General features: G+C 48.0%; 1 protein-coding gene and 1 non-coding gene across 2 annotated transcripts; one reads left to right on the top strand and one right to left on the bottom strand.

Moving 5' to 3' along the window:
• Positions 1-288: 288 nt before the first annotated feature.
• Positions 289-408, bottom strand: LOC130394130 (5S ribosomal RNA). Its single transcript, XR_008897318.1, has one exon. It is a non-coding gene; the product is annotated as a 5S ribosomal RNA (ribosomal RNA).
• Positions 409-3,912: 3,504 nt separating this feature from the next.
• Positions 3,913-6,886, top strand: LOC130393454 (uncharacterized). The gene is made up of 3 exons (XM_056604133.1): positions 3,913-5,374; positions 5,497-5,661; positions 6,809-6,886. Exons 1-3 carry the CDS (start codon positions 4,100-4,102, stop codon positions 6,884-6,886), a joined length of 1,518 nt encoding a protein of 505 aa, XP_056460108.1. The 5' UTR covers positions 3,913-4,099.
• Positions 6,887-12,829: the final 5,943 nt, after the last annotated feature.

The following is a 12,829-nucleotide window of genomic DNA, read 5'->3' as shown; positions in this document are numbered from 1 at the left end:
GCTGGCAGTATCACTATACTGTCTTCATGTTTCACAAAAATAGTTTTGAGAGACGTTGTCCGTTTTTGTATGTTGCTTAAATCCTCCAAAGCGGTTGGCAGTAAACATCAGGTCAAGGTACGCCACGGAGTCAATGAGCTCGAGTTGAAAAAGAAAAAGCTTACAGCACCTGGTATTCCCAGGCGGTCTCCCATCCAAGTACTAACCAGGCCCGACCCTGCTTAGCTTCCGAGATCAGACGAGATCGGGCGTGTTTTTTTTTTTTTTTCTTTTGGTGACACCCGTCACTACTTACAGCAACCTGGGCTTCTGAGGAGGTCTCCCATCCAAGTACTAACCAGGCCCGACCCTGCTTAGCTTCCGAGATCAGACGAGATCGGGCGTGTTCAGGGTGGTATGGCCGTAAGCAATTAGTGCATGCGCAAAACCAGGTTTTATACAGTAGCACATAAGGAGTGAGAAAGCTGCTGAGGCTCGACGTTACACTTTTACAAAAACAATCATTAGTTAGATATAAACGGCAGTAATTGATTCAGTAGGACTCCTTATCCATGTAAACGATCATTGTGACATCTGAATTCATTAATTATCTGAAATACACTGCGTGTGCGTGTGATGTTAAATGTTTGAACCAAGGTTAACGGTTAAAGTGTCAGAGAATGGGTGGTGATTTTTTGACGTCCTCCCATGATCTGAAGTGAGCGTGCGTGTTTGTGTTGGTGAAAGTTTAAGAAATGTACAACTGTCGGTTCAGCTCTCTGGTGCTCCCTGCTGGCAGTATCACTATACTGTCCTCATGTTTCACAAAAATAGTTTTGAGAGACGTTGTCAGTTTTTGTATGTTGCTTAAATCCTCCAAAGCCGTAGGCAGTAAACATCAGGTCACGGTAGGCCACGGAGTCAATGAGCTCGAGTTGAAAAAGAAAAAGCTTACAGCACCTGGTATTCCCAGGCGGTCTCCCATCCAAGTACTAACCAGGCCCTACCCTGCTTAGCTTCCGAGATCAGACGAGATCGGGCGTGTTTTTTTTAAATCTTTTTTATTATCAAAAATATATTCAATTTTATACAATTACGCATTCATTTATACATAAATCAAATAAAAGTAAATGAAAAACTGTCCCACAAATTAAACCACAAACCGCACAAACAATTAACTAAACACACTTTCTCTTTTAAATTAAAAATAAGAACCACACAGCAAAAACAGTATCTTTTCCCAAATACACTTACCCTCGAAATTAAACCGCCCCTCAGTCCCAAAGCACAAACCGAACAGCCCAAACCCAGAATTTTTAACCTCGAACATTTACCCACAAAATTAAACCACCCCTCATTCGAAAAAAACACACAAAACCAAAATCCCACACAAAACTCCCTCGCTCTCCCACCTCCAAAATTATGCCACCCCCTTTAAACCACCCAAATCAACCCCAAACGGTGCCCTGCTCAGTCATCCATACAATTCCATTCTCATTCACACCACATACTCCCGCACTCTCTACAAACATACTCACAAACAAAGCCTCGTCCACAACATACAGCATTCGTAAGTGTCTTTTCCATTCATTCACAAACAGCCTCCATGCATCCAACTTTCTCCTTTCATACAGCGCAAAATTGCGCCTGTTAAAAATCGCCCTCCTTGCAAATCCAAAGATCATATTGATCATTTTCCAATTTCTATATTTCCTACTCACTCCCAAGAGTACAGACAATTCCCACCCCCGTTCCACCCAGCAGTCTCCCACACTGCACCCTCCCAGCAGCCCCTTGATTTTTCCCCAGAATTCCACTAGCTCGCAACAATACACAAAAATGTGATTCACGTCTTCATCCCCACTTTCACACACCATACACGTCCTCCCATACACTCCCCTGTGCATTTGGTGCAGGATGATGCATGTGAAAATCCTCCTGTGCCTTATCTTGAAATCAAGATCAAATATTGCATGCGGTGTGTGCGGTATGTTAATGTACTTCCACAAAATGTTGGGTGTAATGTCCGGATATGTGTCTGCCCATTTACTCTCACATGTGGGTTTTTGCACTCTATGTGTCAATGCATGCTTGTACCAAATCCTTGTCTTGACATCAGTAATGGCGTGTGACTCCCCCCCCAGGCACAGGAAGATTCCCACCGCATCATCCTGCCCAACCCTCCCCTTATTTCTAAACCCGTCCCCCCATTCACTCATCACACACTCTTCCACTCTCTCCAACACTTTCACAATCACTCCCCTCCTATATGTTATCCCCTTCTCTCTCATTATCCTAATCACTCTTTCTTTATCCCATCTCCCTCCCCTGTCGACTAGATCTCCCACCCGCTTCAGCCCCGCCCTCTCAAGAGCCACGCTCTTGTTGACCCCTCCGCCCCCCTGTTTAAAATATGGGCTGGAGAGGAAAGGTAGCCTCATCACAGACGCTCTTGACTCGCATACGAGTGTAGTCTTATCAAACAGCAGGAACCACGCGTTGAGCACCTCCTGGAAGAACCGCGGCAGATGTGCATATGCCGCTGCGTTCTGCGTCTGCAACAAATTGTCATCACTTAAGAGACCAAATGTGCTCAGCCACTGGCTGAAGTGGCCCTTCCAGGCCGCCTCCCGACTTGCATCCCTAAATTTGCCTATCAATTTAGTTCGTAACGCAGTTCTTTTTGCGAGTACGTCCATCAATCCTAGCCCACCCTGATCATTGACCCTTATCAGCGTTCTATGCGCTATACTGGCTGCTTTGCTCCTCCAAATAAAGTCTCTAACGACTTTGGCAATCTTCTGCTCAGCCCAAGTCGGAAGCGCACAAGTGCTCAAGGCATGATTCACCTGCGACAACACTAGAGCATTGGTGACGGCCACCCTTCCCCTCAACAGCAGACCCCTAGCCCTCCACATACTCAGGGTCTTTTGCATACGCCCAATAACATCCTTCCACGTCAAATCATCGCATTCATTCTCATCACTCTCAGCTCTCTCATACGTTTCTATATGTTTCAACACTATATCCACATCACTCTCACTTTTTACCATTACATTAATATCATCCGCATACTGCATTAAACTAATTTTTCCCTTACCTATTCCACACACTCTTTTGTCATTCAAAATTAAAGCCGCCAACGGCTCCGCCACCATGCTATAGAGCAGTGCTGACATTGGGCAGCCCTGCCTCACTGACCTCTTGACATCGAAAGAGTCAGTCAGAGCACCGTTACACTTAATTTTACTCTTAGCCCCCCCATAGAGCAATCCCACCCACCCCCTTAATTTAGTCCCAAATCCAAGTTTCTCCAGTACCCTCCCCAAAAAATCCTGATCCACCCTATCAAACGCTTTGTTTAAATCAATCCCCAGCCACAATCCTCCCTCCCCTTCCATATCTCTAACTACCTGTTTTATTGTTAATATCGAATCCCCAATGTCCCTCCCCGGAATGCTATACGCTTGAGTTGGACCTATTACTGAGCCTATTACCTCCCTCATTCTATTCGCAAGTATCTTAGCAATAATTTTATAGTCAGTGTTGAGTAGACTGATTGGCCTATAGTTATCAAGATTTTTGTTATCACCCTTATTTTTATAAAAAATCGTAATTATGCCTAATCCCATACTCTCCGGGAGCCAGCCGGTTTTCTCCACATACTTGCAGAGTTTTTCAACCACCGGAGCCAGAATTCCCTTAAAGCCGACGTAAAACTCGGCTGTCAGACCATCACTCCCCGGGCTCTTATTCTTGTTTAGTCCATCAATAGCACTATAAATCTCTTGCACAGAAAATTCACAATCGCACCAAGCACTATCCTCCCTACTTAAAGTCCTCTCCAGTGCCTCTAGGGCCTCTCCCACACTATCCTCATCACATGCATCTTTTTTAAATAAACACTCATAATAATCCCTAACTAATGTTAAGCTTGCTGGTAGTTCTACCATGAGGACTCAAATCACGCGCGGCTGGCCGCCAATCACCAGCTACCAATCACCTGCCTACACCTGCTCTATAAAGAGTAGTCTAACATATGTCTTGCTGCTCAGGTCTTCGTTCAACGCATGAGCTGCTTACTGTGCTTTCGATTCGCTAAATCTCGTCGCATAGTACCATGTCGTTTAATACATACCCAGAGGCCGTAATGTCGGATTTCGATGAGGACGCTTTTCCTCCATCTCCTGCCGTATCACGTAGGAGTTCGCGAATCCAATTAAAATCGGCTTCTTGGGCGTCTTGGCCAACCAAAAAACTGCTGGAACTCCTGACCCAAGAAGGCGTCCCAGTGGAAGTCGGCTTGTCGCGGGCGGATGCCCTGCAGCTTGCCGACACAGCGCTGGGGGAACATCTCCACGCTCAACTCTCCCCAACGTTCACTCCGGATGCCGCCGCCGCTGGCTCCGCTGCTGCGACGACTACAAAACCCGGCAAAAAGCGCGCTGGTCGGCTTACTACCTCCGGCCCGGCCAAGCGAGCGCGGAAAGCCGGTAATTTCGTTCCACGGGATCCTCATCACCACCCCCAACAAATCCCCGACGCGGACCTTCGCCAGGTTCTACACACCCTCGCCGAGTCGGTCCAAAGCCTCGGCGCCAGGATGGATGCTGTTGAAACACCAGGCCGCATTCCCGGACGGGTCCAGGCCCTCAACCCGCCGTCGTTCATCGCCACGGCGCCTTTTTCCTTCCAGCTACCATCCGGCTCGGCTCCTTCCGCCTCCATAGGCTATGCTCCCGGCACGTGCTCGGGTACCACGGCTACTGCAGCCCCCGCGGTAGCCCCTTTCGCGTATTCGCTCGCTACTGCTCTACCAGTCCAGCTCCAGGGTAGGAGCTTTATTACGCCCGCCGCGGCTACGGTTTCTCAGACCACAAAAAATAATATAATCCAGGGCAGAGACGTTAATCTCGCGGCGTTACTGTTACCCTCCCCCGCCATAGAGCGTCAATGGGTTGATTGCGGTGACGTGTCCGTTCTTCTGAAAACGTCAGACCCTAGACTTACGCGTAATCTCTCTTTTGGCGAGTTCGTCATTACATTCGGGATTTACAGAGACATTATGTGCCAAGTTTATCCGGATAGGAGGGCAGAACTTGACGCTTACCTCGCTATTATCGCCGACCTCAACCAGCGCTACGCCGGAACGTTATTTTATGAATATCATAAAGCATTTTCTGCCAAGTCGGCCCAATGGATCTCCATGCTTAATGTGAGGATTGATTGGTCCACTACGGACACCGAGCTTCTGCTCCACCACTTCGGTGGCCATCAGTCAATTTCTTGCGCTATCTGCAGTTCCCACGGGCACACAACGGTGCTATGCCCCAAGACCGCTACTACCGCCCCCGTCTATGCCCCTAAAACGCCACTCGTCCATAGTGACGTTAACGTAAGACCACCGTGCGATCGTCTCGGACGGGCTGTCGTTTCTTTCAATGGGAGGCCTATCTGTAATAATTTTAATGAATCTGTCTGTTCTTACTATCAATGTAAATTCTCCCACATTTGCAGCTTTTGCAGGGACCCGCACCCGAAAACTACCTGCCCCCGCCGCCAAAGGCCGGCAATTCAAGGGAGGGGCCATCCCTCCAAGAGATTTTAAAATCTCACCCATCTACCCCAATTAACATTGCTTCTCTTTCATCATTCCTCTCATCGCACCCCGACTCCGGTTTTGTAGACCATCTCATCACAGGCCTTTCACAGGGGTTCCGGGTGGGAGTCCTTTCTCCATTGTCCACTAAATATGTGGCAAAAAATCTCCAGTCAGCTCTGGCAGAACCAGAAATAGTGTTAAAATTATGTTATCGGCCCATTTACTTCTCCCCCCTTTTCTTTCTTTAGAATAAATTCTCTCGGCGTTGCTACCCGGAGATATTCAGGGAAAAAACGTCTTATTTTTGATATGTCTTCTCCTCACTCTGACTCTTTCGCTAGCGTTAACGAATGTATCCCACCAGAACCATTCTCGTTGTACTATGCCACTATCGACCACGCCATCGCGTTGATAAAAATCGCAGGCCAGGGAGTTTGGCTCGCTAAAGCCGACATTACAGATGCTTTTAAAATAATGCCCATTCATCGGTCCGATTGGCCGTTGTTCGGTGTGAAATGGCAGTCTAAATTCTATTTCGCAGTTAGACTAACATTCGGGTGTAGGAGCAGCCCCCACCTCTTCAATTTGCTATCTGAGGCCCTATGCTGGATTATGCTAAACATATGTAGGTTGCCATTCCACCTCAATTTCGCTATGCGTATTATACCACAAGGGCGCTCGTTCATCTCTCGCCTCCTAGATCTGGCACATTCGGTCCCAAAACTGAACGACGTGATACACCTCAACGAAGGCTGCAGGTCCGATCTCAAATTCTGGTCGTTCCTCATCGCTAACTGGAACGGAATTTCCTTCTTCTATAACGACACGCCTGAATCATCTGATTCTCTCGAACTATTCACTGATGCGGCCCCCTCGGTCGGGTTTGGGGGTTTCTTCCAAGGCCAATGGTTCGCTGGGAGATGGCCGGTCGAATTCCGCACATTTGCCTTCGGGTCAGAGTCGTCTGCGTTGTTCGAGCTCTACCCTATTGTGGCAGCTAGCGTTCTGTGGGGCCAAGCATGGCGGCGTAAACGTATCACCATGTTTTGCGATAACGAAGCAGTGGTGGCTATCATTAATAAAAAGCGATCTGCATGCCCCACTATCATGTCCATGCTCAGACGTCTCACATGGCAGTCCGTCACTCTCAATTTCATCATTAATGCTGAGCATATACCTGGTCACCATAATAGTCTTGCTGATTCTCTCTCTCGTTTCCGTTTCCAGGAATTCAGACGTCTATGCCCCGCAGCGAATACGGACCCAATAATCAGCCCACCCTTCCACGAACTCCGGCTGGATTAGGCAATAGGCTAAATTCGTTGCTAGACTCCGCGAGTGTTTTTATGGCAAAAGCTCTAGCGCCATCTACTCTCAAAGCTTATAGCTACGCGTGGTCCCTGTTTAATTTATTTTGCATTTCCATGCACGTTTCAGTTCTTCCAGTGTCGGTATCTATTGTCTGCGCTTTTATCGTCCACTGCTTCGAATCTCATAGACATAAATTGTCTACGATTCGGGGGAATATAGCTGGTATTCAATTTTATGCTAGATGCCAAGATCCTGGCTCTCCTAGTCTATTTTCGGCTCCTGCAATCCGTCTCTTATTGAAGGGCATGTATAAATCGGTGCCAAAAGTACCAGACAAACGCTCTCCTATCACACTCGATATATTGAACAGATTAGTGTGCGCTCTTAGAGCTGGGAAATTCCATCCTTATTTTAACACATTACTCGAGACAGTGTTTCTCACAGCATTCTACGGGTTCATGCGTCCAGGGGAATATACGTCTCCTACTCAGACTTTTTCCCCTACACGGGGCCTGGCTTTTGCTGATGTCACCTTCTCTGCAAGGCATTTTTCCATCTTCTTAAAACGGTCCAAAAGCGATAGCCTAGGGGCAGGTGCTACTATTATCATCTCAAGAATCAACAACTCTCTCTGCCCTTACGCTTCCATGCTCCTTTACCTCAAGCTCCGGCAATGCACGCCTCCCGAATCACCTCTGTTTATTTTGCCTAACGGCCGGCCAATGATAAAGAGTGGTTTAGAGTCCATCTCGCGAAGGTGGTAGAAGGGTGTGGCCTACCTTCTCCCCTCTACACTGGCCACTCCTTCCGGATTGGAGCGGCAACTACAGCCGCTGAACAAGGGTTGCCGGACGCGTCTATCAAACGGCTGGGAAGGTGGTCTTCCACAGCCTACGAATCCTACATCCGGTCGAATTCAAGGTTCTTCCATCAAGCGCACACGATGCTCTCTAACGTCGGTCAAGGCAGGTTTAACACGTTTTCAACTATAGCTGTTTCTGGCGGCCTGTTTTCATTCCAGGGTTATTCTAGTCTTAGTGTCAAGCTGTTATTTTAGTCTATTCGTTTTAGTTACGCCTATATTCTTTCTAGTGTTATCGAAATGTATTGCACTATGTATTTAACTATAGTTATTGTCACACGCCCAGCATGCCTGTTGCGTCCCGTTTTTTTTTCACGCGATAAAGGTTCGTGATGATATTTTGTCATTATTTTCGTTGCTAAAAGCAACATTATTTGCAACTACTGGTGGTGGTGGTTATCGGGTACTAAATTCATAAAGCAAAATTCGGTGTCATAACTCAGGTTAACCTGCAGCAACCCCGGCGAGTGTGACCACGTCGGTGGATCATCTAGAAAACACTCTTGAGTTCGCTGTCACGTCAGTGGCGTTCATAGGAAAATAAAACTCAAGGTTGCAGCGGCAACCCCGGTGAGTGCGTTGCTCACGTCGGTGGGAACAACTCGGGCACTCGTGAGTATGACCACGTCGGTGGCACGTTATCTAATACTCATGGTTTGACTGCAGCAACCCCGGTGAGTGCGTTGCCCACGTCGGTGGGAACAACCCAAGCACTCGTGAGTTCGTTGCGCACGTCGGTGCGGTACAACTCAGAACTCCACGTTCGCTGCAGCAACCCTGGTAGTGCGTTGACCACGTCGGTGGGCACAACTCGGGCACATGCAAATTTAATTACCACGTCGGTGGCATAATATCAAACACTCAAGTGCAGGGCACTCGGAGTTCATTGAACACGTCGGTGTTCAACACGGAAGTACACAATATTTGCTGCAGCAACACCGGTGAGTGCGTGACCACGTCGGTGGCACATCAAGGGCACTCGTGATTTCGTTGACCACGTCGGTGTTCAACATGAAAGTTCACAATACTTGCTGCAACAACACCGGTGAGTGCGTGACCACGTCGGTGGCACATCAAGGGCACTCGTGAGTTCGTTGACCACGTCGGTGGTTCACCGCGAAAGCACTCAGGTCACGCAGCGACCCCGGAGAGTGAATCGACCACGGCAGTTGGTACAGCACGAAAGCACTCGTGGCTCGCTGCGTAACAGCTGCAGAGTGCTCTAAATTTTAATTGATCTCGCTGAGGTATTTTAAGTCAACTGCTTTTACGTGATTCATCGATCTCGCTGACGGTTTTTAAGCTTATCGTTTTACGGTACGTATGATTGACTCTTAATATGTCGTATATTGGGTATGCCTTTTATCTTCCAGAAGCAGTATAGATCCTTGTCCACTTCTTCTACGCGGGTATGTATGGTCTCATTACCCCCTTTCGATATTCTATTTTTGGGGTCGGCTCCGCCCCTGCCAGTCCCGGCAGGACATGCCGAGGTATCTCAGCTACTTCCGGCGTAGGCCTACGTCCTCTCTTTTGGGGAAGGCTCCGCCCCTGCTAGTCCTGGCAGGATACGCTGAGTCCGCACGTTATCCTGGATCAGTGACGGGGCTCATGCCAAAGATTCACCATGCAAAATATTCCCATGTCGTTATTTAAATAAATCCTGTTCATACTTATCGGTGATCGAGTCTTTATGGGAGAAATGTTAAGCTTGCTGGTAGTTCTACCATGAGGACTCAAATCACGCGCGGCTGGCCGCCAATCACCAGCTACCAATCACCTGCCTACACCTGCTCTATAAAGAGTAGTCTAACATATGTCTTGCTGCTCAGGTCTTCGTTCAACGCACCTCCATCCACCCCACCACCACCAGGTCGGCCCAGTCTACTTGTCCAGGGGAAGGCTCCGCCCCTGCTAGTCCTGGCAGGATACGCCGAGTCCGCACGTTATCCTGGATCAGTGACGGGGCTCATGCCAAAGATTCACCATGCAAAATATTCCCATGTCGTTATTTAAATAAATCCTGTTCATACTTATCGGTGATCGAGTCTTTATGGGAGAACTTTTAATATCTCTTCCTTATCAGTTATTATTTGACCACCATTATCTAATACCTCCTTTATCTCCGTTTTATTTTGTTTTTGTTTTTCCAAACCCAGGAAAAAGGCTGTGCTCCTTTCCCCTTCGTACATATATTGTATCCTGCTTCTAATAGCAGCCCCTCTACACTTCGCTACCTCTAAGGCACTCAATTTTTCTTTTAAATCCACATATTTTTCCGTACATATATTAACCTCCTCATCTAACAGTTTAATTTCCTCATTTAGTTGTTTTCTCAAATGAACCTCCTCTGCATTTTCCCTTTTCCTTTTTTCTATACCATACCTGACACATTTGTTTTTAATTCTATTTTCACACTCTCCCACCACACACTCATATTCGCATCATCATTCCATTCATCCATCGTTCTCTTCAAAAAAAAAAACATGCTCTTCATAAACACAGCATCTCCCAAAAAGCTGGCATTAAAGCACCAAGGCCTCTGGTTGACACTCCCTCCCCTCCCTCCCACCTCTAACCTAATCCCCGCGTGGTCACTCCAGGTATTATTGATGTATTCCACACTCTTAATTAATTTAACATTACCACTTTGTACCAACACAAAGTCAATCCTACTCTGTTTCAGAGTATTAGCAACAAGTTGCCTCCTTGAAAAAACCTTTTCCACGGGTGTAGGACTCTCCATATGTCTACCAATTGATAGTTCTCCATCAAGTCCCTAAGGGTTTGCCTAGTGCTGTCCCCTTTAAACGTATTGTTACTCGACAAATCAGACCGAGTCAAAATAACATTAAAACCCCCACAATCATACAGTTAGGGTTGCACCACACATTTAAACCAGCCAAAAAAACCCTCCTCTCCTTCTCCCCATTGGGTGCATGTAAATTAATTATTCTAAGTTCCCTCCCCTCATAAACACAATCAACAACTAACAACCTCCCCTCTAAATCTCTATGAACTAAATTAATCCCCGTTATTTTAGCACTATTAAAACATATTGCCACTCCCCTGGCCCTGGGAGTCCCTTCAGAAAAATAAATCTGGCCTTTCCACTGCTTTCTACTCCTATTCAGTAGGTTGTCATCCCACCTAGTTTCCTGTAAACACAAAATATCAGCTCTTATGTCCAATATGGCATTTCTTTTATATTCAGTTCTCATACCGTTCGCATTCAGGGAAAAAATAACCAAAGCCATAAATAATAAAAAATAAAATAAGGAAAAACCAACGAAAAAGAGCCAGCTAGCACAATAACCTTCATCAAAAAAAATTAACAATTCTTATTCTTCTTCCCACTCCCCTCCGTCTTTTGCTTTGCGGACATCCTTTTTTTCGCCTCCCTTAGCTCCTCCATGTCCATATCACTCCCCGAGCTCCCCTCCCTCACAGTATTATCCACAAAATCCCCACTCTCACCCACCTCATCATTGCCCCAAGTCATTTTAAGTACAGTTTTCCCCGTCCCATCCCCAAACATTCTTACCCCTTCCCGTCTTTCACCTCTGCCTCTCACGCTCCTGTCTCCCTGCCGCCGCGGCAGGCCCTCGCTCCGCTCTCCCCTCAGGTCCGCAGGCTGGCCCGAGGTGAGCTCCTCCTCCAGCAACGTGGGGAATTCCTCCCCCCCAGAGGCACCGTCCCGGTCCATGCTCGCGCCCATGCCCTCCTGCTCGTCCTCACCACCACCGTCATCCGGCGCCCCCGGTTCGTCACCATCCAGCTCGCCGCCGTCCTCCTCCGCCTCCTTCTCCACCGGGCATATACAGTCTCTCTCTCTCCTCCGGCATGTCAGACACTTTGCCACCCCAGTGGCACACTCCCGAGCGTAGTGGCCCTGGCATCCGCAATTATGACAGGTAAAATCCGGGCACTCACGCAGGATGTGGCCCGGCTGCATACAGCTCCTACAAACCTTCATCTGGCGGTCGTGGATTACTCTAAAGTATTCAACACCCGTTGCGGTATTGAATTTAGTGGAATATGGCAAGGATTGCACGAGCTCATTAAATTTGACCCGTACAATCCTTGTACCATCGGCAATATTTGTGCCCGGCCACATCCTCCTCTTGATGGACGAAAGCGCCCGGACTCCCCACCCACTTAGTTTATCCAGGATTTCCGCATCAGAAAAGTATGATGGCAGGGTAAGAAAGGAAACCACCAGCTCGTCATTACATAGTTCTCTGGCAATAATCCTAGTGTTGTGTATTTTAAACCCATCGAGCAGACGGTCCTTCCCCCTCTCTCCGCACACCGTCACCTCCAGCTTCCCGAGGGCCAGCACCCTACAGGCCCTGATTTCTCCGCACACGACCGCCATAGCCTTCATTAATTCTCCTAAGGGTATAACGTCCCCGCACTGCTCCACGCAAACCGTGAGCCTCCTCTCATACATGCGCTCTACCTTCTTAATCCCGTCCACTGTTTCTCCACCAGCCACCTGCTCTTGCCCGCCTCCAGCCGCCTTGCCGTTCCCATCTCCCCCGCTCTCTCCTTCTCTCCTTTCTCCTCCCGACTCCTCCGCAACACTCCTTCCTCCTCGCAACCCGCCAGCTTTTCCGTCCTCCTCCACCTCAAGTCCTGCTCCATTCACCGTCCCTCCAGCTCGCTGCCCGCCGGCACTCATTTCGCCCGGTGGCTTCGCCGAAGCTAGGCCCCGGATCATTCACGCCTCCACCGTTGCAAACAAACAAAAACGACTGGAAAAGTATATATATAATAACTCAGGGCGATCCCCCAACAGTCTATGACTGCGGGGGACGAAAAAAAAACACAAAATAACTGGGTTGTTAGACCAGATAGCAACACTCCAAAATTCTCTCCACCAGAACAAACAATTTACCATGCGGCTGTCCAAAAAAAAACACTACGTACTCCGACACTGTAGGGGGCGTCAGGGTGGTATGGCCGTAAGCAATTAGTGCAGGCGCAAAACCAGGTTTTATACAGTAGCACATAAGGAGTGAGAAAGCTGCTGAGGCTCGACGTTACACTCTTACAAAAACAATCATTAGTTA

This window comes from Gadus chalcogrammus, chromosome 12 (assembly GCF_026213295.1).
Source record: "Gadus chalcogrammus isolate NIFS_2021 chromosome 12, NIFS_Gcha_1.0, whole genome shotgun sequence".
Lineage (NCBI taxonomy): Eukaryota > Metazoa > Chordata > Actinopteri > Gadiformes > Gadidae > Gadus > Gadus chalcogrammus.
Note: the sequence above shows the minus strand (reverse complement) of the source record. Positions and strands in the feature narration are given on the sequence as shown.

Bases quoted from the DNA above. Each gene is read 5' to 3' on its own strand.
- LOC130393454 (XM_056604133.1), top strand. From the start codon at position 4,100: ATGTCGTTTAATACATACCCAGAGGCCGTAATGTCGGATTTCGATGAG. The intron at 5,375-5,496 runs GTAAGACCACCG...CCACATTTGCAG, and splicing joins TCGTCCATAGTGACGTTAAC to CTTTTGCAGGGACCCGCACC. The intron at 5,662-6,808 runs GTAGACCATCTC...TTCCGTTTCCAG, and splicing joins CGCACCCCGACTCCGGTTTT to GAATTCAGACGTCTATGCCC.